Source organism: Oncorhynchus keta, chromosome 9 (assembly GCF_023373465.1).
Source record: "Oncorhynchus keta strain PuntledgeMale-10-30-2019 chromosome 9, Oket_V2, whole genome shotgun sequence".
Lineage (NCBI taxonomy): Eukaryota > Metazoa > Chordata > Actinopteri > Salmoniformes > Salmonidae > Oncorhynchus > Oncorhynchus keta.
The window spans coordinates 18,819,269-18,846,236 of record NC_068429.1 but is presented as its reverse complement, the minus strand read 5'-3'; the positions used below and the strand labels follow the sequence as shown (position 1 = coordinate 18,846,236).

General features: G+C 44.9%; 1 protein-coding gene across 3 annotated transcripts in view; it reads left to right on the top strand.

Annotated features, from left to right (window-relative positions):
- The first annotated feature begins 5,450 nt into the window (after window positions 1-5,450).
- The window catches only part of LOC118387366 (zinc finger FYVE domain-containing protein 16-like), a 37,305-nt gene continuing 15,787 nt past the window's right edge, over window positions 5,451-26,968 (top strand). The window contains exons 1-4 of one of the 3 annotated variants that reach the window (XM_052525430.1): window positions 5,451-5,737; window positions 13,788-13,902; window positions 14,511-16,672; window positions 21,442-21,550. In XM_052525430.1, the coding sequence (XP_052381390.1) occupies window positions 13,833-13,902; window positions 14,511-16,672; window positions 21,442-21,550 (2,341 nt within the window). In that variant the 5' untranslated portion in view covers window positions 5,451-5,737; window positions 13,788-13,832. The remainder of the gene's footprint in view (window positions 5,738-13,787; window positions 13,903-14,510; window positions 16,673-21,441; window positions 21,551-26,968) is intronic. The other 2 variants (XM_035775650.2, XM_035775649.2) reach the window with 2 other exon arrangements.

The following is a 26,968-nucleotide window of genomic DNA, read 5'->3' as shown; positions in this document are numbered from 1 at the left end:
GCAAGGTTATTGCAGTACTGATTTCAGTATCGTGAAGATTGGGATGACTAATATGGACAATTTACTGTGCTTCCCAGCACCGGATCTCTGTGTTACATAGTAGATCATGGGGCTTCCATAGTGTGTAGTCTACAGAAGACCAGTGTCGGATGTTCACTTTAAAGGGGCAATCTGCAGTTCAAACAATAACAAAGTGGACACCAGTAAACTGCTGAAGTATGGGCCTGGAGAAATGCAACAATTTTGTATATGTTGTCTTAACCAACAAATTCATAGACAGGGCTATGATATACAGTGTTTGTTTGCAATTGCTTTGTTTACAAACAAAGCCATAAAACAAGCTTATATTTTGGGTTCTGATGGGTTAGACAGTTGAACAAAGCTCATGAGGCATTTATACAGTGTGTTCTTCCAGAATCAATGGCTATATATTATGAACTTAAGTGTCCAACTAATAAATATACCCCTTTTGGTTTAGAAGAATATACAGTTGATGTAGGAAGTTGACATACACCTTAGCCAAATACGTTTTTCACCATTTCTGACATACAATCCTAGTAAATATTCCCTGTCTTAGGTCAGTTAGGATTACCACTTCATTTTAAGAATGTGAAATGTCAGAATAATAGTAGAGAGAATAATTTATTTCAGCTGTTATTTCTTTCATCACATTCACAGTGGGTCAGAAGTTAACATACACTCAACTAGTATTTGGTAGCATTGCCTTTACATTGTTTAACTTGGGTCAAACGTTTCAAGTAGCCTTCCACGAGCTTCCCACAATACGTTGAGTGAATTTTGGCTCATTCCTCCTGACGGAGCTGGTGCAACTGAGTCAGGTTTGTAGGCCTCCTTGCTTGCACATGCTTTTTCAGTTCTGGCCACAAATGTTCTATGGGGTTGAGGTCAGGGCTTTGTGATGGCCACTCCAATACCTTGACCTTGTTGTCCTTAAGACATTTCGCCACAACTTTGGAAGTATGCTTGGGGTCATTGTCCATTTGGAAGACCCATTTGTGACCAAGCTTTAACTTCCTGACCGATGTCTTGAGATGTTGCTTCAATATATCCACAAAATGTTCCCTCCTCATGATGCCATCTATTTTGTGAAGTGCACCAGTCCCTCCTGCAGCAGAGCAACCCCACAACATGATGCTGCCACCCCCGTGCTTCACGGTTGGGATGGTGTTCTCCGGCTTGCAAGCCTCCCCCTTTTTCCTCAAAACATAACAATGGTCATTATGGCCAAACAGTTATATTTGTGTTTCATCAGACCAGAGGACATTTCTCCAAAAAGTACGATCTTTGCCCCCATGTGCAGTTGCAAACCGTTGTCTGGATTTTTTAATGTTGGTTTTGGAGCAGTGGCTTCTTCCTTGCTGAGCGGCCTTTCAGGTTAGATAGATATCGGACTCATTTTACTGTGGATATAGATACTTTTGTACCTGTTTCCTCCCGCATCTTCACAGGGTCCTTTGCTGTTGTTCTGAGATTGATTTGCACTTTTTGCACCAAAGTACATTCATCTCTAGGAGACAGAACGCATCTCCTTCCTGAGCGGTATGACGCTGCGTGGTCCCATGGTGTTTATACTTGCGAACTATTGTTTGTACAGATGAATGTGGTACCTTCAGATGTTTGGAAATTGCTCCCAAGGATGAACCAGACTTGTGGAGGTCTACAATTTTTTTATGAGGTCTTGGCTGATTTCTTTTAATTTTCAAGCAAAGAGGCACTGAGTTTGAAGGTAGGCCTTGAAATACATCCACAGGTACACCTACAATTGACTCAAATTATGTCAATTCGCCAATCAGAAGCTTCTAAAGCCATGACATCATTTTCTGGAATTTTCCAAGCTGTTTAATGGCACAGTCAACTTAGTGTATGTAAACTACTGACCCAATGGAATTGTGATACAGTGAATTATAAGTGAAATAATCGGTCTGTAAACAATTGTTAGAAAAATGACTTGTGTCATGCACAAAGTAGATGTCCTAACCTGACAAAACTATAGTTTGTTAACAAGAAATTTGTGGAACGGTTGAAAAACAAGTTTTAATGACTCCAACCTAAGTGTATGTAAACTTCTGACTTCAACAGTAACTTACTTGTACCTTCATGTACCACTCTCTTACCTTATCACAATTGAAAAGCCTAATACGCCATGTTTTTGTTGTCATAGGTCACTTTAGACAACAATTATGTATATTTTAAAATCATCTTTTAAAATGTAATCTTTCTAATTCATTAGGCACTACAGATATACAGTATCATTGATTGAAAAAGCTATTTGCATGTGCAAATAACCTGGGATGCATTTGTTTCCATGTCATTTCAACCAAGAAATTATACTGTATGTGATGACGTTGAATCAATGTGGAAAACTGATTGGATTTAAAAAAGTAATTAACGTAAGTGAATGTAGTCTTTTTTTCAACCAACTTTGAACCTAAATCGTTGAACTGACATTGAACTGACGTTTGTGCCCAATGGGATGCTAGTTGATGAAGTACAAGATGTAAACAATAACAACATAATTTACAAGCCCAACAGCAACTTAATGGTCATGGAAGTACTGGGTGTCAGAAATACATACAGCATCACAGCACAATCTGGAGACTGGGGATTGCTTTAGAACCCACCCTAATAGAGAATATTGAACGTGATCAGCTGCCATTTGAGCTGTATGCTAGAGGATATGGCCTTATATAGACACAGGTTACAACAGGTTAACAGGTTTGAAGTCGTTTGAGTAGCAGCTGCCCGGGTAACTGGGGTCACAGAGGAGATTCCTCCAGTTCAGCCCTGAAAGGAAGTGAATGCAAGTGACAGCAAAGGAGTCCAAAATACATTGAGAAACACAAAGGAGTCCAAAAGTATTTCTGAATGTGTGTTATGTTGATTATTTGATAGAAGGCCATTTGTTTGAGGAAAGATGGTCCTGTCTGTCCATGAAAGAGTTAAAAATAAGACTAAGAATAATAGACCTAACTGATTGGATTTATATAGTGCTTTTCTAGAGCTCAAGGATCTTTACATAGTAAAACTTGAGGTAGTCTCCTGAGTTTGGCAGCTGTCGTAGTAATAGCCTTGAATACTGGGCAGCAGCTGTTTTCTCTGGGACACTGAATTCAACGGCTTTCACACCACGGCTGTTTAGTCCTGCAATCCACCCCACAAACAGGACTATATCTTGAGGGAACATGGCAATGGACATTAGACAGTCATAAAGGTAAACGGAATATTTAATGTCGTAAGAAATATGATTGTGAAATTAAAGTGATGCTTCTTTGTTGTTTCCAAACAAGATGTGGCAGCATTAGCTTACTTTGGCCTGTTTTTTCTGTAACATGGCTGTCTCTAAGCTATTTTGTATAGCAATTGTAATATCCCAGACAGAGAAGAGGGTGCCATAAACAGCCACTTGAGCTCCCCATGACCCCAGACACTCCACGCAAAAGCCATCTTAGTCTGACTCTCTGGGGCCCATAAAAGTGACCATCACCTGTCTCACATCAGTATGTAGTGAATTTACAACCAGACACATTCTGGCTGTCACCTCCCACTCTGGGATTAAGGCGGGGATAAAGAGGCCAACGGATGCAGAGATGCACCCTCAAGTCAAAACCTGCAGTGGAGACAGCCTATAGTATAAACACATTTAAAAATAACCCCACATCTCACTCCAATACCATCTGGTCAAACAAACCACGCCAAATGTAACCCAGTGATGCTAATCTGAGATATATTGGTAATAAAGTTAAAATAGCAGTGGCTTGTGAGGTCCAGCAGTTGGTGCCGCTGCTGACCCATGTATACCAGGGGGGTCGATGTGGGTTTGAATCTGACCCACTGCCCTTGTGAGTTGCATTCCTGTCTTTTCTCCACTGTCCTATCTGTTAAATAAAATGACAATTTCCACTCCTTAAAAAAAGAAATAGTACAAGCCAAGTGGTTAACTTTGTGGCTAACATTCCATCTAATTGAGCAGTTCTCAATTAATCTTCTTTTAGATTCTTTAACAATCTTTTCATTCTTCAACTGATTATGATAAACACTGGTAGCTGAATCTAAAATGATGAAACAGTACATTTCAAAAATACATTTAAATAACATTAATAGTACGGGACCAATGTGTCTGCTTAATTAGTCTTAGGATCACTTTAGAGAGAGTGTAATATAATGCTTGTTAGGAAGTCACAATGATTTCACATTCGTTTGGACCACAAACTCCTCCACAGTTAATCCCTTCCCTTCCTGCTTCCTCTGGCAAAAAAAGGATGGGCGGCCAATGGTTGAGTCCTACGTAATCAACTGTGACTGTGTCATCGACTTAATGGCATGTTGGTGCGTTCAAGACAACTGGGAACTCAGAAAAATACGAGGTCAAATCATGACGTTCGTGATCTTCAGGTCGGGAAGTCGGAGCTCTAGCAAGAGGCCCGAGTTACTGAGTTGGAATTCCAAGTTGGATGACTGTTCAAAACGATTTATCCCAGTTGGAGCTAGTTTTTCCAGAGTTCCCAGTGGTCCTGAACGCACTGAAGTCAGAGATTTCCGAGTTCCAAGTTGTTTTGAATGCAGGCATATTTCATCAACTGACAGATTGCTATAACGTATGATGTTGTTAGTTGATAGGTAAAGTACCTATCCAGGCGTTGTAAGATCTGGCAAGGTCTAAGCAGTGGAACATAACCCTTGATTTGATTAATCAGATGAGGTAGTTCAGGGCGACAACATTGTGACTGCCTTAACCTCTACCTACAGCCCCTTGATCACGTATCTGACAGGGCTAAATAGATGGAAGCAGTAAGTTGGAAACACTACCTCCAACATAAAGTGAGTTTATGTGTATCAATAGTGCTGGCTTCACGCGCTTGTCGGAATTGGGCAACTGGGAAGTCGTAAAATTGGCGACATGATTGTGTTCATGCGCTATTACACTCGGAACAATTATTCAACCAATAGCCTAAGACTTTAGCTAACAAAATGTTTTAGTAATAAAGTTAACTAGCTTGCTTAACATTGACAATGGCCATACTAGCTAAATTATACATATTGATATGTTAGTAATTGTCCAAAACGGATTTGCAGTCATCTTTTGGTTGAAAATGCAAAAAATCAGTGGTGAAACTTCACAACTCGGCATGATTTTCTCACTTCCCCACTTTTAATTCCCACTAAAAGGGTCATTCAAGTGACATTTCCCATTGGGAACTCATTCCGACAGCATGTAAACTCGGCATAGGTCTGGGCTCCTTCAGCCAGGTAATGTGCTTGCCTAGTCACCCACTACCAAAGGTGACCGACTGCTTTGCCCCAAGTAAACAAAGCAAAATAAGTGCGCTCACTTTAATTAAGGAAGGTTGCGATTTCACCGGTCGTCACTAGTTACCACAGCCACTAACCCCGCCTATTCCTACAATTTCGCTTCTTAAAATGTGAACCATAACGAAACTACTAACATTATGCCTAACCTTAACTTCAAATTAAGACCAAAATCTAATTTTAGTTTCAATCCATTTTTACGATAGCCAATGTTGACTTTGTGGCTATGGTAACCGATTCCACCGGTGGATAGATCCAAAATGGACGCCGGAGTAAAAACTGCACTGAGCTTTAAAAACTTCAGGAATAACAAAAGGGCAAAGAGGATGCAATCAAGAGTAGACACACATTCTTCGTTATAACCAGAAGAATCGTAAAACGGTTGGAAGGCTAAATGATGAATCTTCCGGTAATGACACAGAAAATTGATTGTTGACTGTAAATATAGACAAATTGCATTGGCTATCCGGCTAATGTTAACTAAGCTAATGTAACCTGTGATATTCACGGATGATGATGCACGATAATGATGACTTGATAACAGTGATGTGTGTTTCAGGTAATGTCAGCAGGTAATGTCAAACTGTTTAGCTAGCTCGCTAACATTAGCTAGTTAATTTATAGCTAACGGACTAGTTAACTAACGTTATCGGACTAGCCAGCTAACATTACCTGGCGTTCTAGTTAACAACTGGGAGATGAATTGCTAGCTAATTGAGCAAATGATAGCCATACCACCTCTAGATATAACCTAGGTTATGGTCCAAACACTTAAAAGACACACCCTCAAATTAAGTGGACACTTCTGATTACGTCTGACGAGTATACACTTTTAGGGCGAGGTATGAATGATTTTTAAATGGACCACACTTGGCCGGAAACTCGTCACTCGTTCATCCCGTGATGATTGTGTTCTCAGCCACCCGTAGCTTGTGGGTGTTTTTATATGCGCTACAGTCAATTATGAGTGTATGTCTACTTATATTAAATATATAATTATTAATATACGCCTACTGTATGATAGCTTGCAAATTAATTAGCTAACAAACGTTAGCCTGTCTAGCTGGAACATATTTCTACAATTTCCAAAAGATAACCAAACAAAAACATTTACTTTTTATGTAGTAGCAAAATGTCTAACTTATTTGCATTTGTTTTTACTTACACTTGTAGGTTGACTTCTCCATTGATGTTGTTTTTAAGTTTTCGTGGACTTTTCTTAGCGGATGTACAATCATAGCGAATTGAATTATGGGGAGTTTCAGGCCCGGAGTGAACACTCGCGAAGCCGACTAAAAATGAGGACTGAGGGGCTGACATTGCAAACTTCCCTTGCTTAGCTAATAATTTTCACCACCCTCCAAGATGGCGACGGGGATTCCCCCAAGGGCATAAGTGGATGAGGGTGTCTTTTGGATTGTAGCCCTAGTATTACTCATTGTCATGATTAGGACATTTTGGTCACCATGGATACTAGCAGCATAATTAGATAGCTAATAGTAAGCTAGCTAGCTGATCGTTAGTCATGATATAGCCCAACGACCAGCAGATGGCGATATTGAGTCGTTTCATCATAGGTCCAAACACATTAGCTGTGTTCGACCACACTAACCATACGATTTGTGATGTAAATTGAGTATGTAGTATACTTATTGGTCATAGTATGGATAGTTAGTATGCCAAAAGTTCCCAGCTGTACTACATTCTACAAAATATGAAGAATTCACTCAGAGGACACTTTCTGTACTTTTAAGGCCCATAATGAAATTCTTCAGAAAATGTGCGTGGCTTCACACCGTTTTCAGATTTGAGGAGGAAAATATACAGTCCGACAAGAGCAGATACAAATTCATTGCTTTAACTAATTTTGACAAATGTTAAGAAAATGTTGAGCAATGTAATAAACGAATGACTTTTCAAATAAATTACACAACACGTTTTGTTGGCTCACAATGTGTTGGCTACGCTATCTTTACGAACCGCATATCATTACAGCAGTAGGTATGTTAGTTAGTTACCTCATTAGTTGGCTACTAATATATTGAACTTGCCAGTGTATTAACTATATGCTAACTAACTGCCCAACGTTTATTGATTTGATTATTCACGTCATCCTAAGCTAAGTGGTGTAGTCAAATCAAATTTTATTTGTCACATACACATGGTTAGCAGATGTTAATGCGAGTGTTTGCGAAATGCTTGTGCTTCTAGTTCCGGCAATGCAGTAATAACCAACGAGTAATCTAACCTAACAATTCCACAACTACTACCTTGTACACACAAGTGTAAAGGGATAAAGAATATGTACATAAAGATATATGAATGAGTGATGGTACAGAACAGCATAGGCAAGATACAGTAGATGGTATAGAGTACAGTACATATGAGATGAGTAATGTAGGGTATGTAAACATTATATTAAGTGGCATTGTTTAAAGTGGCTAGTGATACATTTTTACATCAATTTACATTATTAAAGTGGCTGGAGTTGAGTCAGTATGTTGGCAGCAGCCACTCAATGTTAGTGGTGGCTGTTTAACAGTCTGATGGCGTTGAGATAGAAGCTGTTTTTTAGTCGCTCGGTCCCTGCTTTGATGCACCTGTACTGACCTCGCCTTCTGGATGATTGCGGGGTGAACAGACAGTGGCTCGGGTGGTTGTTGTCCTTGATGATCTTTATGTCCTTCCTGTGACATCGTAGGTGTAGGTGTAGGTGTCCTGGAAGGCAGGTAGTTTGCCCCCGGTGATGCGTTGTGCAGACCTCACTACCCTCTGGAGAGCCTTACGGTTGTGGGCGGAGCAGTTGCCGTACCAGGCGGTGATACAGCCCGACAGGATGCTCTCGATTGTGCATCTGTAGAATTTTGTGAGTGCTTTTGATGACAAGCCAAATTTCTTCAGCCTCCTGAGGTTGAAGAGGCGCTGCTGTGCCTTCTTCACAACGCTGTCTGTGGGTGGACCAATTCAGTTTGTCCGTGATGTGTACGCCGAGGAACTTAACTTACCAACCTCTCCACTACTGTCCCGTCGATGTGGATAGGGGGGTGCTCCCTCTGCAGTTTCCTGAAATCCACAATCATCTCCTTTGTTTTGTTGACGTTGTGTGTGAGGTTATTTTCCTGACACCACACTCTGAGGGCCCTCACCTCCTCCCTGTAGGCCGTCTAGTCGTTGTTGGTAATCAAGCCTACCACTGTTGTGTCGTCCGCAAACTTGATGATTGAGTTGGAGGCGTGCATGGCCACGCAGTCGTGGGTGAACAGGGAGTACAGGAGAGGGCTCAGAATGGACCCTTGTGGGGCCCCAGTGTTGAGGATCAGCGGGGTGGAGATGTTGTTACCTACCCTCACCACCTGGGGGCGGCCCGCCAGGAAGTTCAGTACCCAGTTGCACAGGGCGGGGTCGAGACCCATGGTCTCGAGCTTGATGACGAGCTTGGAGGGTACTATGGTGTTAAATGCTGAGCTGTAGTCGATGAACATAGGTATTCTTCTTGTCCAGATGGGTTAGGGCAGTGTGCAGTGTGGTTGCGATTGCGTAGTCGGTGGACCTATTGGGGCGGTAAGCAAATTGGAGTGGGTCTAGGGTGTCAGGTAGGGTGAAGGGTACTATGGTGTTAAATGCTGAGCTGTAGTCGATGAACATAGGTATTCTTCTTGTCCAGATGGGTTAGGGCAGTGTGCAGTGTGGTTGCGATTGCGTAGTCGGTGGACCTATTGGGGCGGTAAGCAAATTGGAGTGGGTCTAGGGTGTCAGGTAGGGTGAAGGTGATATGGTCCTTGACTAGTCTCTCAAAGCACTTCATGATGACGGAAGTGAGTGCTACGGGGCGGTAGTCGTTTAGCTCAGTTACCTTAGCTTTCTTGGGAACAGGAACGATGGTGGCCCACTTGAAGCATGTGGGAACAACAGACTGGGATAAGTATTGATTGAATATGTCCGTAAACACACCAGCCAGCTAGTCTGTGCATGCTCTGAGGACGCGGCTGGGGATGCCGTCTGGGCCTGCAGCCTTGCGAGGGTTAACACGTTTAAATGTTTTACTCACGTCGGCTGCAGTGAAGGAGAGCCCAAAGGTTTTGGTAGCGGGCCGTGTCAGTGGCACTGTATTGTCCTCAAAGCGAGCAAAAAAGTTATTTAGTCTGTCTGGGAGCAAGACATCCTGGTCCGCGATGGGGCTGATTTATTTTTGTAATCCGTGATTGACTGTAGACCCTGCCACATACCTCTTGTGTCTGAGCCGTTGATTGCCTTGCAGAGGGAATAGCTACACTTTTTGTATTTGGTCATGTTTCCGGTCACCTTGCCCTGGTTAAAAGCAGTGGTTCGCGCTTTCAGTTTCGCGTGAATGCTGCCATCAATCCACGGTTTCTGGTTTGGGAATGTTTTAATCGTTGCTGTGGGTATAGCATCGCCGATACACTTTCTAATGAACTCGCTTACCGAATCAGCGTATTCGTCAATGTTGTTGTTGGACGCAATGCGGAACATATCCCAATCCACGTGATCGAAGCAGTCTTGAAGCGTGGAATCAGATTGGTCGGACCAGCGTTGAACAGACCTGAGCGCGGGAGCTTACAGTCTCTGATGTCCCTCTGGAAGGCAACCCTTGCTCGGATTTCATCAACCTTGTTGTCAAGAGCCTGACCAGAAGACCACTTCGTTTGCCCCTTTTACGGCATCGTTGTTTAGTGTCGCCGGCTGTGCTGCAGACGTTTACGGACACCGGCCATATTAAACGGAAGTTGAGCGTTCGTAAATTCATCAGTTATTCTGCGCTCTGGCACACTCAGACGAGAGTGCTCTGAAATCGGAGTAGATAGCCAGAGTGAATTTATGTCCATTATGTCCATATTTCCGACAGAGATGGCCGCCTCGCTTCGCGTTCCTAGGAAACTATGCAGTATTTAGTTTTTTTACATGTTATTTCTTACATTGGTACCCCAGGTAATCTTAGGTTTCATTACATACAGTCGGGAGGAACTACTGAATATAAGAGCAACGTCAACTCACCATCATTTCGACCAGGAATATGACTTTCCCGAAGCGGATCCTGTGTTTTGCCTTAACTGTGCTTCCGTCGGCAGCACAGTTAGTCACCAATGCTGTAGATAACATGAAAACAGCCTAACCAGCTCTGCTATGGCGAGTAAAATTGTTAGTGAGGTGTTCTCTCATTTGTGTCTGGAAGTAGCTTGCCAGTTAGCTTGTTTTCTTGACTGCCTTGTGATTGTCAGAACGCTCGGATCAACCCTACTCCTCCGCCAGTGTGCGCTCTGAATGCTCTGAGAGGGGAAACGCTCAGAATTTACGAATGTACAATCTGACAACGCTCTGAATTTAAGAATTTACAAACACAAAAAAAATGATATCTAGTAATTTGTTATGCTAACAAGCTAGCAAGTGGTTGCATAGCAAGATAATCAACTTCCGGTAGATAGGCGTAGCACTAGTATGCTCACTGAAAGGATACCGTTCATTTACAGTACACTAATATGAACTAATACTTAGTATGGGTATTCGAACACAGCTATTGTCTTCACTTGTATCCCCCATGAACCGGTTTGTACCTAAAACATTCTCCATTCATGCTGCAAATGTGATTATTTCCTCCTTACAGTGGTAAGAAAAAGTATGTGAACCCTTTGGAAATACCTGGATTTCTGCATAAATTGGTCATAACATTTGATCTGATCTTCATCTAGGTCACAACAATAGACAAACACTGAACGTTTGACATCCCTAGTAGTATTCATAGTAGTACAACATATGTACACAATAGGCAGTGGTGGAAAAAGTACACAATTGTCATACTTGGGTAAAAGTAAAGATGCATAATAGAAAATGACTCAAGTGAAAGTCACCCAGTAAAATACTATACTGAACAAAAATATAAACGCATCATCTAAAGTGTTGATCCCATGTTTCAGGAACTGAAATAAAAGATTCCAGAAATGTTCCATATGCACAGGTGCACCTTGTGCTGGGGACAATAAAATACCACTCTAAAATGTGCAGTTTTGTGAAACAATGCTACAGATGTCTCATGTTTTGAATGGGGGTTACGGTATGGGCAGGCATAAGTGTGCAATTGGCATGACTGCAAGAATGTCCACCAGAGCTGTTGCCAGAGAATGTTATGTTTATTTCTTTACCATAAGCCCTCGTTTTAGAGACATGGTACGTCCAACCGGCATCTTTAGCGCAGACCACATGTAACCATACCAGCCCAGGACCTCCACATCCAGCTTCTTCACCTGCAGGATCGTCTGAGACCAGCCACCAGGACAGCTGATGAAACTGATGCATATTTTTGTCTGTAATAAAGCCCTTTTGTGTGGAAATACTCATTCTGGTTGGCTGGGCTGACTATCCAGTGGGTGGGCCTATGGCCTCCCAGGCCCACCCATGGCTGCATCCCTGCCCAGTCATGTGAAATCCATAGATTAGGGCCTAATTAATGTATTTAAATTGACTGATTTCCTTTTATAAACTGTAAAATCATTGAAATTGTTACATGTTGCATTTATATTTGTTCAATATATATATATATATATATATTTTTTTTTAAACATTTTTTAAAATTAAGACAAATATATATATATATATGTTTTTTTTTTTAATTTAAAAAATGTTTATCCCCTTTTCTCCCCCTTTTCGTGGTATCCAATTGTTGTTAGTAGTTACTATCTTGTCTCATCGCTACAATTCCCGTACGGACTAGGGAGAGACGAAGGTCGAAAGCCATGCGTCCTCCAATACACAACCCAACCAAGCCACACTGCTTCTTAACACAGCGCGCATCCAACCCGAAAGTCAGCCGCACCAATGTGTTGGAGGAACACCGTGCACCTGGCGACCTGGTTAGCGTGCACTGCACCCGGCCTGCCACAGGAGTCGCTAGTGCGTGATGAGACAAGGATATCCCTACCGGCCAAACCCTCCCTAACACGGATGACGCTAGGCCAATTGTGCGTTGCCCCACGGACCTCCCGGTCACGGCCGGCTGCGACAGAGCCTGGGCGCGAACCCAGAGTCTCTGGTGGCACAGCTAGCACTGCGAGGCAGTGCCCTAGACCACTGTTGTTCAATATATTTGAGTGAGTCTAAAAGTATCTGCTTTTAAATATCAAAAGTAATAGTAAATGCTCAAATATACTTAAGTATCAATATAAAAATAATAAATAATTTAGAATTCTTTATATTAAGCAAACCAGAAAGCATGATTTTCTTGTTCTTATTGGTATTTGATATTTTATTATGATCCTCATTAGCTGTTGCAAGAGCAGATTAGAGATTATCTGGGGTACCAATGTAAGAAATAACATGTAAAAAAACGAAATACTGCATAGTTTCCTAGGAACGCGAAGCGAGGCGGCCATCTCTGTCGGAAATATGGACATAATGGACATAAATTCACTCTGGCTATCTACTCCGATTTCAGAGCACTCTCGTCTGAGTGTGCCAGAGCGCAGAATAACTGATGAAAAGCAGTAGCTAATCTTTCTGGGGTCCAACACAAAACATGAAACATGACATAATACAGAACATTAATAGAACATAAATGCTATTTGAATTTACAGATAACCATGGGCACACTCCAACACTCCGACATAATTTACAAACAAAGCATTTGTGTTTAGTGAGTCCTCCAGATCAGATGCAGTAGATGACCAGGGATGTTCTCTTGATAAGTGCGTGAATTGTACAATTTTCCTGTCCTGCTAAGCATTTGAAAAGTATATATTTTCTTTGGAATGTAGTGGAGTAAAGGTTGCCAAAAATGTCAAAAGTACAGAAACCCCCCCAAAACGTCCTTCAAATTATGTAGAAATATAAAGTGGATAGTGTCTTTGTCACGTAGTTGAATAAATGGTGTATAATTCATGATTGGTATCCATTTGTTGCTACGATTTCAACATTTGTATACATCTACAATGACTAGCTGGCTGTTTTCTCACATTAAGGGTTGCCCTAGTCACATTTCCACACCAAATAGTTGGTGCAATACACATAAAGCATTGTACAATTCCTTTGTGTCCTTAAACGGATGAGGCTGCTGTAAACTTGTGACAGACTTGTTTATTGTGACACCCTATGGGGCTATTCTTTCCCTTGGTATCTTCCCTAATAGTAGATCTTGAATTAGATTTCTCCATAAACATGGAGAGCAGGGGTCAGAGTCTGAAGTACACAATAACACAAAGCTGGAGAACGTTGAGATGCTGTTTGGTCAACAATTGATATGTTATTAATTCATCAACCTGTCTGAGGAGTGGAAACTGTGGATGAAGGCTTCGGTTTATACCTAAGCTATACCTAACTAATTACAACATTTTTACACTGACTTGGAAACTGAAATGGAAACCGAAATGTTGATTGAAATGCATTCGCCCAGTCCACATAAGACCAATAGATAACAGATAACAATACTTTATTTTGTTTTGTTCTACTTTCAGGAGGTGAAGTAGTGAGTGGAGCCTCTCTCCCGCCAACAGCCTAGCATGGACAACTTCTTCAAGGCTGCTGTATGTGACCTGGACAAGCTTCTGGATGACTTTGAGCTCAATACAGGTTAGATGTGGTTACTATGAAAAACCCCATTGATGGCATATATTTATTTTTATTTTCTCTATGTGGGTTGGGAGGGTGTGGTGTTAAAGCTGCAAAATGTAACTTTTTGGATGACCTGACCAACTTTACATAGAAATGTGAGTTATAGATATGTCATTCGCATTGAAAGCAAGTCTAAGAAGCAGTAGATCTGTTCTATGTGCCCTATTTCTATGCTTCCCATTCTAAAGTTTTGTGCGTCTTTTACTTTGGGTTTGTACACCAGTTTCAAACAGCTAAAAATACAATATTTCTGGGTATTGAAAATATATTTCACAGCGGTTTAGATGGTACAATGATTCTCTACGCTAAACATTGCTTGTTTTGTCACATGAACTCAAATAAGGCAAACTATTCGAATTTTAACAACCAGGAAATGGTGGAGCGAATTCTGCATATTGCACCTTGAACTGAAAAATGAATATTGTTTTTAAACTAGTTGATACTTGTACATGTGGTGCACATTGTACTTTGTAGTTGCTAACTTAAAACGTGTTGCTCACATGTTCTGCTGCGATATTAACGACAGAATTGTTTAACGGATAAATCTCTCTTTCCCTCCCGACCAGATGAGCACAACTACAGATCAGTCTCTCTGTCACCTCCTGCGTACCCCGGCCACTCTCTGGGCCCCCAGGGTTTCCTTCCGGAAACCTCCACAGTTCCAGTTCCGCACTCTCTCCTTGACCTAAACTCCCTGCACTATGGCACTGCCCCCAGCTGCCCTGACTGTCCCAGCCCCAGTCCTGGAGATTGCGAGGCCAAGGGACGGCCTCTCATGGGGGTTGACCTGCTCTCCTCTGTGGACGGCCGGGGGGCTGCTAAGAGCTGTGCGCCACCCTTCCCCAAGCGAGCCCTGAAGCCTGTGTGTGACCTGGTCAGTGACACAGGCTCAGCCCACCTCCTCCTCCGGGCCAACAGCCACGACGCCTTCAGTGAGCTGGATGTGGTGGAGAGACGGCTGGGGGAGGAGCTTCTGGTGGACTTCACCTGCCCCTTGGTGGCACTGCCTGAGGACTCCTCAGCAGGTCTGGGTCCCGGCCTTGGGAGGACTGAGGGGAGGGAGGCTGCCGGGGGAGGGGAGGGGCTGCTGGGGCTGGACTCTGGTGGTTACTCTGCCACTCTCAGTCTCCTGGATGTGATTCTCCCTGCTGCTGTGGAGAGGCCCCCCTCACTGAGGAACTCTGAGTCTGGAGAGACGGAGGAAGAGAGCGACAGAGAGGGAGAAGCGACAGAGGTGGCCTTCGTCAATCAACACCTGAAAATCACACCATCCCACCAGGACCAGGCTAGTGTCCCACCTGTTGCCATAGACACTAAAAAAGAGGACACTCCCACGTGTGATATCGACACAGAGGCCAGGGAGGAGGGTGAGGGGTCTTTGGAGCCCTCTGAGCTGACTGAAGCAGAGAGCTCTGGGAGCTGCACTGGACAGGAACCTAACCCTGAGGACGGCAGTGGTGGTGTGGCCGAGAGCCCATCAGCAGAGACAGAGCTTTCGCTGTCCTGCCTGCCCATGGGTGTGTCCATGTGTGGGGCCCTGGTGGCATCCAAGAACCCTGAGGAAGGCATGGGAGAGGGGGGAGGGGAGTCTGGCCTAACTGAGACCTTAGAGGCAGAGTCCCTGTCTGCTTTCGAAGTCCAGGAGGAAGTTACTCTCCCAGAGAACCCTGAGACTGTGGGGGACTGTACCAACCCTGATGATGCCCCTGAAAACAAACCTGTCCAGTCACCTAGCACACAGAGCCCAGAGACAACCACCATGCCTTTCCACATGGCAGCCTCGGCTCCCACCGTCTCCCAGTGGCCACTGAAGGTCAGCCTCTCCCTAGTGGGAAAGCAGCCAGTCACAGGGGCTCCACAGCGCCCAGCCTCCCCTACCTCAGAGCCCAGCCCCAACCCAATGGACCCACCTGCGTTTGGGTTTGAGTACCTGCCGGAGAGCGACCAGGCCGGGCTGCTTGTGACAGATGAGGAGCTGGACGCCTTCCTCCGGGGGGAGACCCATGGCCAGGAGGACAATGGGGTCCCTGACTGCGGGAGGCCCGGGGAGAACCTCCAGGATGAGGGCTTCTCCGAGCTCAACGGGAACCTGGAGGAGCGGCTAGTGGAGGAGGAGCTGCGGAGCTGCAGCCGGAGCCTAGGGGAAGGGCTGGAGAGGCTGGCCTCCCGGGAGAGTGACAGGATCTTGTCTGCAGAGGGGAACGTGAGTCGAGCTCTCTCCGCTCCCTCCCAGGACTCCCCCAGCCACAAAGACTCCAGCCCCTGTAGTCCCAGTAACCTCCCACCACCCTACTACGGAGGGGCCCGACCCAAACAGCTGCACTGTCAAGCACCCAGAGCACCTCCAGCAGCGGGGGAGGACCAAGGGCCCAGTAGCCCCACAGACCGCACCGACACTGGGGAAGAGGTGGACCAAAGCCCCTCTCCTCCCAGCCCCAACCCTGCCGAGGACCCCTCTAACCAAGGTGTACCCTGTCCAGGTTACTCCCCGCCTGAGCTCTATGTGAGCAGTGTGGGGTACGACGAACTGTCTGAGCCCCCACCCTACCCTGGCAAACCTGCTGGAGAGGGGAGCGTGTCCTCAGAGGGGAGGGAGGCGGAGGATGCAGATGGGCTGGGGTGCAAGCAGCCCCCCTGGGTGCCGGATTCGGAGGCACCCAACTGTATGAACTGCTGGCAGAAGTTCACCTTCACCAGGAGGAGGCACCACTGCCGGGCCTGTGGGAAGGTACGTACCCAAATCTGGCCATGAAGGGACTTTCTTTACCTTAATTTCTAGGGTCATCTTTTGCACTGTTGTTGATAACATATTTGGTGTTTTGAAGATATTCATTTTTATTGACATTAGGTGTTAGTAGCTAAATATACTTTTACATAGTAACACATAATAAAGAGCTCTAACATACACTGAACAAAAATATAAATGCAACATGCAGTTCCACACTCTCTCCCTGACCTAAACTCCCTGTATTATGACACTGCCCCCAGCTGCCCAACTGCCCCAGCCCCAGTCCTGGTCCCATGTTTCTTGAGATTAAATCAAATATCCCAGAAATGTTTTATACACACAAAAATCTTGGTGCACAAATTTGTTTGCATATTACCTTTGCAAGATAATCCATCCACCTGACAGGCATGGCATATCAAGAAGCTGATTAAACAGCATGATCATTACACAGGTGCACCTTGTGCTGGGGGCAATGAAAGTCCACTCTAAAATGTGCAGTTTTGTCAAACAACACAATGCCACAGATGTCTCAAGTTTTGAGTGGGGGTTATGGCATGGGCAGGCATAAGCTACGGACAATGAACACAATTGCATTTTATCAATGGCAATTTGAATGCACATAGATACCATGTCAAGTTCCTGAGGCCCATTGTCGTGCCATTTATCCGCCGCCATCACCTCAAATTTCAGCATGATAATGCAAAGCCCCATGTCGCAAGGATCTGCACACAATTCCTGGGAGCTGAAAATGTCACTGTTTTTCCATGGCCTGCATAGTCACCAGACATGTCACCCATTGAGCACGTTTGGCATGCTCTGGATCGACGTGTACAACAGTGTGTGCCAGGTCCCGCCAATATCCAGCAACTTCGCACAGCCATTGAAGAGGAGTGTGACAACGCATTTCCACTGTTCCGGAGTCCAATGGTGGCGAGCTTTACACCACTCCAGCCAACGCTTGCCATTGCGCATAGTCATCTTTGGCTTGTGTTCGGCTGCTTGGCCATTGAAACCCATTTCATGAAGCTCCCGACTAACGTTTTTTGTGCTGATGTTGCTTCCAGAGGCAGTTTGGAACACGGTAGTGAGTGTTGCAACCGAGGACAGACAATTTTACACCTTTCAGCACTCTGCGGTCCCATTGTGAGCTTGTGTGGCCTACCACTTCGCAGCTGAGCCATCGTACTTACAGTTGACCGGGGGCAGCACTAGCAGGGCAGAAATTGGAGGAACTGACTTGTTGGAAAGGTGGCATCTTATGATAGGACCACGTTGAAAGTCACTGCGCTCTTCAGTAAGGCCATTCTTCTGCCAATGTTTGTCTATGGAGATTGCATGGTTGTGTGCTCGTTTTTATACACCTGTCAGCAACAGGTGTGGCTGAAATAGCCGAATCCATTCATTTGAAGTGGTGTCCACCATCATGTGAAATTCATGGACTAGGGTCTAATGAATGTATTGACTGATTTTCTTATATGAACTGTAACTCTGTAAAATCTTAGAAATTGTGGCATGTTGAGATTATATTTTTGTTGAGTATAAGTGTGTGACCCAGTCACAAAGATCCTGAATATGAATGGAAGCTGAAGAAAATAATAAATAGGGTAATCTCTTCCTCTCATAATGAAACAATGAAACATAATTATACAATCAGTAAACGTCAATACAGCAGCGATACTGCCAATTCCAATGAAGCACATTTCTGTATTTACTGAGTCAGGATTCAAGTGTAAATGTGGGTTACAATGTGGAACAGTGACCTACCTATGATTTAGTTCATCCAGACTGTTACCTATCTTCTGTTTGTAGAGAGAACACTTCCAGGCTCGTGTTTACAAAGCAACACGGAGTTCCCTGCTTACATACGTCACACTTGATCACACAGTAAGGCACGATATTGCCTATATACCACACCCCCATCCTCTGCTGCTACAGTGGTGCAATAAAGTATTTAGTCAGCCACCAATTGTGCAAGTTCTCCCACTTAAAAAGATGAGAGGCCTGTAATTTTCATCATAGGTACACTTCAACCATGACAGACAAAATGAGAAAAAAAATCCAGAAGATCACATTGTAGGATTTTTAATGAATTTATTTGCAAATTATGGTGGAAAATAAGTATTTGGTCACCTACAAACAAGCAAGATTTCTGGCTCTCACAGACCTGTAACTTCTTCTTTAAGAGGCTCCTCTGTCCTCCACTTGTTACCTGTATTAATGGCACCTGTTTGAACTTGTTATCAGTATAAAAAGACACCTGTCCACAACCTCAAACAGTCACACTCTAAACTCCACTATGGCCAAGACCAAAGAGCTGTCAAAGGACACCAGAAACAAAAGTGTAGACCTGCACCAGGCTGGGAAGATTGAATCTGTAATCGGTAAGCAGCTTGGTTTGAAGAAATCAACTGTGGGAGCAATTATTAGGAAATGGAAGACATACAAGACCACTGATAATCTCCCTCGATCTGGGGCTCCACGCAAGATCTCACCTCGTGGGGTCAAAATGATCACAAGAACGGTGAGCAAAAATCCCAGAACCACACGGTGGGACCTAGTGAATGACCTGCAGAGAGCTGGGACCAAAGTAACAAAGCCTACCATCAGTAACACACTACGCTGCCAGGGACTGAAATCTTGCAGTGCCAGACGTGTCCCCCTGTTTAAGCCAGTACATGTCCAGGCCCGTCTGAAGTTTGCTAGAGAGCATTTGGATGATCCACAAGAAGATTGGGAGAATGTCATATGGTCAGATGAAACAAAAATATAACATTTTGGTAAAAACTCAACTCGTCGTGTTTGGAGGACAAAGAATGCTGAGTTGCATCTAAAGAACACCATACCTACTGTGAAGCATGGGGGTGGAAACATCATGCTTTGGGGCTGTTTTTCTGCAAAGGGACCAGGACGACTGATCAGTGTAAAGGAAAGAATGAATGGGGCCATGTATCGTGAGATTTTGAGTGAAAACCTCCTTCCATCAGCAAGGGCATTGAAGATGAAACGTGGCTGGGTCTTTCAGCATGACAATGATCCCAAACACACCGCCCGGGCAACAAAGGAGTGGCTTCGTAAGAAGCATTTCAAGGTCCTGGAGTGGCCTAGCCAGTCTCCAGATCTCAACCCCATAGAAAATCTTTGGAGGGAGTTGAAAGTCCGTGTTGCCCAGCAACAACCCCAAAACATCACTGCTCGAGAGGAGATCTGCATGGAGGAATGGGCCAAAATACCAGCAACAGTGTGTTGTGAAGACTCACAGAAATGTTTGACCTCTGTCATTGCCAACAAAGGGTATATAATAAAGTATTGAGGTAAACGTTTGTTATTGACCAAATACTTATTTTCCACCATAATTTGCAAATAAATTCATTAAAAATCCTACAATGGGATTTTCTGGATTTTTTTTCTCTGTCATAGTAGTTTTGTCTGTCATAGTTGAAGTGTACCTATGATGAAAATTATAGGCCTCTCATCTTTTTAAGTGGGAGAACTTGCACAATTGGTGGCTGACTAAATACTTTTTTGCCCCACTGTATATATAGCTTACTCAGATAGAGGCATGTCAATTATTCTTATTCCAGGTTCTCTATATATCTCCTCCTCTCTGAGGTCTAAGAAGCCAGGTCTAACAGCCCAGTGACTAAAGCCAGAGCTAAGGCCCTAACAACCCAGTGACTAAAGCCAGAGCTAAGGCCCTAACAGCCCAGTGACTAAAGCCAGAGCTAAGGCCCTAACAGCCCAGTGACTAAAGCCAGAGCTAAGGCCCTAACAGCCCAGTGACTAAAGCCAGAGCTAAGGCCCTAACAGCCCAGTGACTAAAGCCAGAGCTAAGGCCCTAACAGCCCAGTGACTAAAGCCAGAGCTAAGGCCCCAACAACCCAGTGACTAATCCCACACTGATTTAAAGCAGCATTACACAGGAGTCCCAGGGGTATTAACACTATAAGCTACTTACTGCAGTACTACAGGATATGGAAGGGATGATCAGCGAGGGGCTACGTGTTCTGTGGAAAATAATGAATGACGTGGAACTAACCTTCCACAGAGTTGCATTACTTTCAGGAGAACACATAGAGCCCCGAATTGATTATCCCTTTTATACCATGGCTATAATTGAACACATTTGCCTCTAGAAATGTGTTTATTTGTCAGTAGAAATGTGTTCAACATCCACTGAAGTAGCTAGCAAGTTTACTAGTTGCCTTTTTAACCAAACAAACTGACTTGTTAGTTTAGCTAACCAAACCTGTAATGGCCTGGGTGTAGCTGGTACAGAGGAGTCAGATACAGAGGAGTCAGATACAGTGGAGTCAGGTACAGTGGAGTCAGGTACAGTGGAGTCAGGTACAGTGGAGTCAGGTACAGTGGAGTCAGGTACAGTGGAGTCAGGTACAGTGGAGTCAGGTACAGTGGAGTCAGGTACAGTGGAGTCAGGTGCAGTGGAGTCAGGTACAGTGGAGTCAGGTACAGTGGAGTCAGGTACAGTGGAGTCAGGTACAGTGGAGTCAGGTGCAGGACAGCAGAGATGATTAATAAAAGTAACTTCACTCAAAATGACCAAATTACATGTAGTAATACCAAGCCCTGCTGCACAATCAATTATATCAATTATTCCTTTAATTTACTGCTTTTCTTTATGCTAGGGCAAGACATGGGTCACACACTTAACATTGCATGAATAACTTCATGTAGATTGCGTGTACGTATAGTGGTGTGTTGCAGTAGTGTTTGTCTCCTGCCTGATGTTTGTCCTCCCACCCGTGATGCAGGTGTACTGTGCCATCTGCTGCAACAGGAGATGCAAGCTAAAGTACCTGGACAAGGAGGCCCGGGTGTGTGTCGTCTGCTTCGAGACCGTACACAGAAGTAAGACACAAGGTTTGAGTGTGTTTTCGTCTAGAGGATCATACACATGTTTAAGAAGGGAGCTCTGTTGTCAGTGAACGATGCAGGGAAAGGAACCCAGTTTATGTTGACTCTGAACTGCTAGCCCTATAAGGTGACTCATTCATCTTTAAACTGTTTCAACTTGGAGTTGTCATTAACAGACCATGTCTGGAGTTGTCATTAACAGACCATGTCTGGAGTTGTCATTAACAGACCATGTCTGGAGTTGTCATTAACAGACCATGTCTGGAGTTGTCATTAACAGACCATGTCTGGAGTTGTCATTAACATATCATGTCTGGAGTTGTCATGTCTGGAGTTGTCATTAACAGACCATGTCTGGAGTTGTCATTAACAGACCATGTCTGGAGTTGTCATTAACAGACCATGTCTGGAGTTGTCATTAACAGACATGGTCTGTTATATGCTGACCACACCACTCGCGTCACAACAATATATTTAAGCATATTGTTATTGTTATATTGCACCCACACTCGCGCCAACCTTGCCAAGCGCTGAAATAGAAGTCAGTTCTATTTGTGACACTGAACTCGGTGCGGGTCATCTCACCATTTCTTATTTTTTTAACCTTGATTTAACTAGGCGAGTCAGTTAAGAACATATTCTTACTTCCAATGACGGCCTAGGAACAGTGGGTTAACTGTCTGTTCAGGGGCAGAAACGACAGATTTGTACCTTGTCATCTCGGGGATTTGAACTTGCAACCTTCCGGTTACTAGTCCAACGCTCTAACCACTAGGCTACCCTGCCGCCCTCATTAGTTTATAGAAGCAGATAGCCATGTGTCATCTCCTCATTGTCTATACCCACGTGGGTGATTGAAAGATGAACTGAGTTTGGTCAGTCGTCGTGATAACTACGAAAGTTAAATGCCAATCGTCATATAAAGTACAAAGAAGAAAAAGCCTAGAAGGAGGAGAGATAACTAGAAACGATCTGGCTAACAGTTTTATGTGTGAATTAATTGTTTGGCGTAGAGGACCTTGTGCATTTCAGGTAAAATAACAGCGCCACGTTTATATCCCAGGACAAATTAGCTAGCAACTGCAAGCTAGCTAGCTAAATTGCCATAAATGTTTAATGCTTTCAATCTGTACCCAAATGAATATAATTGGTTCAGAGTTTGTTTTGATATTTCAGCCTGCGTGTTGTGATGGTGTTTGGTGTGGGGGGACAAAATCAATTTGCGCCCGTGTGGTTGGTTTGGGTACGGTGTTAGAAGAGTCGCTTTATAAAGGTTCATCATATCTAGAGCAATACATGACTGATGAATAGCCCTATTTTTTAGTTGTGCTTGTTTGTGGCATGGTCACAGTGTAGCAAACGTCACTAGCCGTGAAATGCTTGCTTCCTCCGTCCTTGTTTCCTCAATTTATCTCAAAGCTCATTGGAGGAGAGGACCCAATGTCCCTCTCTTGGACCTCCTCTAATTGGCTTTCTGAGGAATTGAGGAAGCAAGGACTTAACAGCAAGTGAAGTTTTCAGACGCAGCCTAAGAATGATCAGTGAAGTTACATGTGCATTGTAATCTCAAGGCTAAAATGGCTACCTTGTATCAGAGAGCCTAGTGCCTACTTACACAGCCTGAGTGAAAGTGTTTACTTTGTTTGAGTGTGTCTGTGTGGGACTGCGTAAAAACTTAAGATCAGGTTGTGTGTGTGTGTGTGTGTGTGTGTGTGTGTGTGTGTGTGTGTGTGTGTGTGTGTGTGTGTGTGTGTGTGTGTGTGTGTGTGTGTGTGTGTGTGTGTGTGTGTGTGTGTGTGTGTGTGTGTGTGTGTGTACGTGTGTGCGTGTGTGTGTGCGCCCCTGTCTCTCTGTGTGTCTGCTTTCTCCAATCTCCTGTCGTCTCCTGCTCTACTGAACAACGACTCTATCCTTCACTGGGAGACTGAGCTGCTATAGAAACAAAATGGCTAGAACCTCCATCCCCATTGAAAACAATGCTTTTCTATGTGCTCGCAGATCACTACTAACCAGTGATTTACGTTGCTCTATGCAGTTATTGGTGAGTGGAGATAAATAATGTGGAATTAAAAAGCGTTTTTGTTCTATGCATCCCTTCTCTATGGTTCTGCTTCCCCAGTCAGGTGATGAAGGACTTTATCCTCTCCAGAGACTGAGCTGAGGTTAGAGTCAGGACATTATGACTGGTGCAGAGAGGATGGGGAGAGAGAGAGAGGATGGGGAGAGAGAGGATGGGGAGAGAGAGAGGATGGGGAGAGAGAGAGGGTGGGGAGAGAGAGAGGATGGGGAGAGAGAGAGGATGGGGAGAGAGAGAGGGTGGGGGGAGTGAGAGGGTGGGGAGGGAGAGAGGATGGGGAGAGAGAGGATGGGGAGAGAGAGAGGGTGGGGGGAGAGAGGGTGGGGGGAGAGAGGATGGGGAGAGAGAGGATGGGGAGAGAGAGGATGGGGGAGAGAGAGGATGGGGAGAGAGAGAGGGTGGGGAGAGAGAGAGAGGGTGGGGAGAGAGAGAGGGTGGGGGGGAGAGAGAGGGTGGGGAGAGAGAGAGGATGGGGGAGAGAGGATGGGGGAGAGAGAGAGGATGGGGAGAGAGAGAGGGTGGGGGGAGAAAGGGGATGGGGGAGAGAGAGGATGGGGAGAGAGGGGAGAGGGGGTGGGGGAGAGAGGATGGGGGAGAGAGAGGGTGGGGGAGAGAGGATGGGGAGAGAGAGGATGGGGAGAGAGAGAGGGTGGGGGAGAGAGGATGGGGGAGAGAGAGGATGGGGAGAGAGAGGATGGGGGAGAGGGGGATGGGGGAGAGAGATGGGGGAGAGAGGATGGGGGAGAGAGGGGATGGGGGAGAGAGAGGATGAGGGAGAGAGAGAGGATGGGGAGAGAGAGAGGATGGGGAGAGAGAGGGGGGGAGAGAGAGAGAGAGGGTGGGGGAGAGAGGATGGGGGAGAGAGAGGATGGGGAGAGAGAGAGGGTGGGGGGGAGAGGATGGGGGAGAGAGAGGGTGGGGGAGAGAGGATGGGGAGAGAGAGGGTGGGGGAGAGAGAGGATGGGGAGAGAGAGAGGGTGGGGGAGAGAGGATGGGGGAGAGAGAGGATGGGGAGAGAGAGAGGGTGGGGGGAGAGAGGATGGGGGAGAGGGATGGGGGAGAGAGGATGAGGGAGAGAGAGAGGATGGGGAGAGAGAGAGAGGATGGGGGAGAGAGGATGGGGGAGAGAGAGGAGGGGGGAGAGAGAGAGGGGTGGGGGGAGAGAGGATGGGGGAGAGAGAGGATGGGGAGAGAGAGGATGGGGAGAGAGAGGGTGGGGGGAGAGAGGGATGGGGAGAGAGAGGATGGGGGAGAGAGAGGAGGGGGGAGAGAGAGAGAGGGTGGGGGGGAGAGAGGAGGGGGAGAGAGAGAGGGTGGGGGGGAGAGAGGATGGGGAGAGAGAGAGGATGGGGAGAGAGAGAGGATGGGGAGAGAGAGAGGATGGGGGGAGAGAGGATGGGGGAGAGAGAGAAGGGGGAGAGAGAGCTAAGTAGTTATGGCTGAGAGGAGTCAGGACGTTGGTGTGTGTCCTTGACTGTGAGTGTGGGACTGGAGCCACCTGACGCAGTGAGAGTGTAATACACACACACACACACACACACACACACACACACACACACACAGCACCTTGACTCCCTTTCTGGCACAGACACACATACTCCGAGCTTCTCTGCGGTCCAGGGACAGGCTGGTGTGACTATTCTATTCTCGGCTCCTTGTCTGCTGTGTGAGTGTGGTAGAGATTGCGTGTGAAGGAGAGAGGGGGCCGTCTACTTTGCTTGGGCCTGTGAGTGCTGGGACAGAGTGATGCGATGCTCCCTTCCTCCCTCCATCCCCCCCTCATTGCTCTCATCAGTATGGGGAGCAGCCTGTGAGGTTCTCAGTACACCCCCCTGCCAGCCTGGAGTCTGCGGCTAACGCAGCTAACGGCCCAGTGGGGCTAACAGAGCTAGCTTCAGTCACTAGCATCTACTGTAACAAGGCTAATATAGTTAGCTTCAGCTAATACAGACAATTTACATTCAGCTAACTGGGGCTAGCGTCAGTAAGGCTAAGTAGGTTAGCGTGACCAAGGGGGCTGTCTTACCTGGGAGTTTGGAGGAGTGCAGACGAGGAAAAGGTAAGATGGGAACGGACTTTTGTAAAAAGAGAAGGAGAAGCTTGATGCTCTAGCTCATACTGGTTTATCTGTCACCATCTCATTCTCTCTCATACTGGTTTATCTGTTACTATCTCATTTTCTCTCATACTGGTTTATCTGTCACCATCTCATTCTCTCTCATACTGGTTTATCTGTTACTATCTCATTTTCTCTCATACTGGTTTATCTGTTACCATCTCATTCTCTCTCATACTGGTTTATCTGTTACCATCTCATTCTCTCTCATACTGGTTTATCTGTCACCATCTCATTCTCTCTCATACTGGTTTATCTGTTACCATCTTATTCTCTCTCATACTGGTTTATCTGTTACCATCTCATTCTCTCTCATACTGGTTTATCTGTTACCATCTCATTCTCTCTCATACTGGTTTATCTGTTACCATCTCATTGCCTCTCATACTGGTTTATCTGTTACCATCTCATTCTCTCTCATACTGGTTTATCTGTCACCATCTCATTCTCTCTCATACTGGTTTATCTTTTACCATCTCATTGCCTCTCATACTGGTTTATCTGTTACCATCTCATTCTCTCTCATACTGGTTTATCTGTTACCATCTCATTCTCTCTCATACTGGTTTATCTGTCACCATCTCATTCTCTCTCATACTGGTTTATCTTTTACCATCTCATTGCCTCTCATACTGGTTTATCTGTTACCATCTCATTTTCTCTCATACTGGTTTATCTGTTACCATCTCATTCTCTCTCATACTGGTTTATCTGTTACCATCTCATTCTCTCTCATACTGGTTTATCTGTTACCATCTCATTGCCTCTCATACTGGTTTATCTGTTACCATCTCATTCTCTCCCATACTGGTTTATCTGTTACCATCTCATTCTCTCTCATACTGGTTTATCTGTTACCATCTTATTCTCTCTCATACTGGTTTATCTGTTACCATCTCATTCTCTCCCATACTGGTTTATCTGTTACCATCTCATTCTCTCTCATACTGGTTTATCTGTTACCATCTCATTCTCTCTCATACTGGTTTATCTGTTACCATCTCATTCTCTCTCATACTGGTTTATCTGTTACCATCTCATTCTCTCTCATACTGGTTTATCTGTTACCATCTCATTCTCTCTCATACTTGTTTATCTGTTACCATCTCATTCTCTCTCATACTGGTTTATCTGTTACCATCTCATTCTCTCTCATACTGGTTTATCTGTTACCATCTCATTCTCTCCCATACTGGTTTATCTGTTACCATCTCATTCTCTCTCATACTGG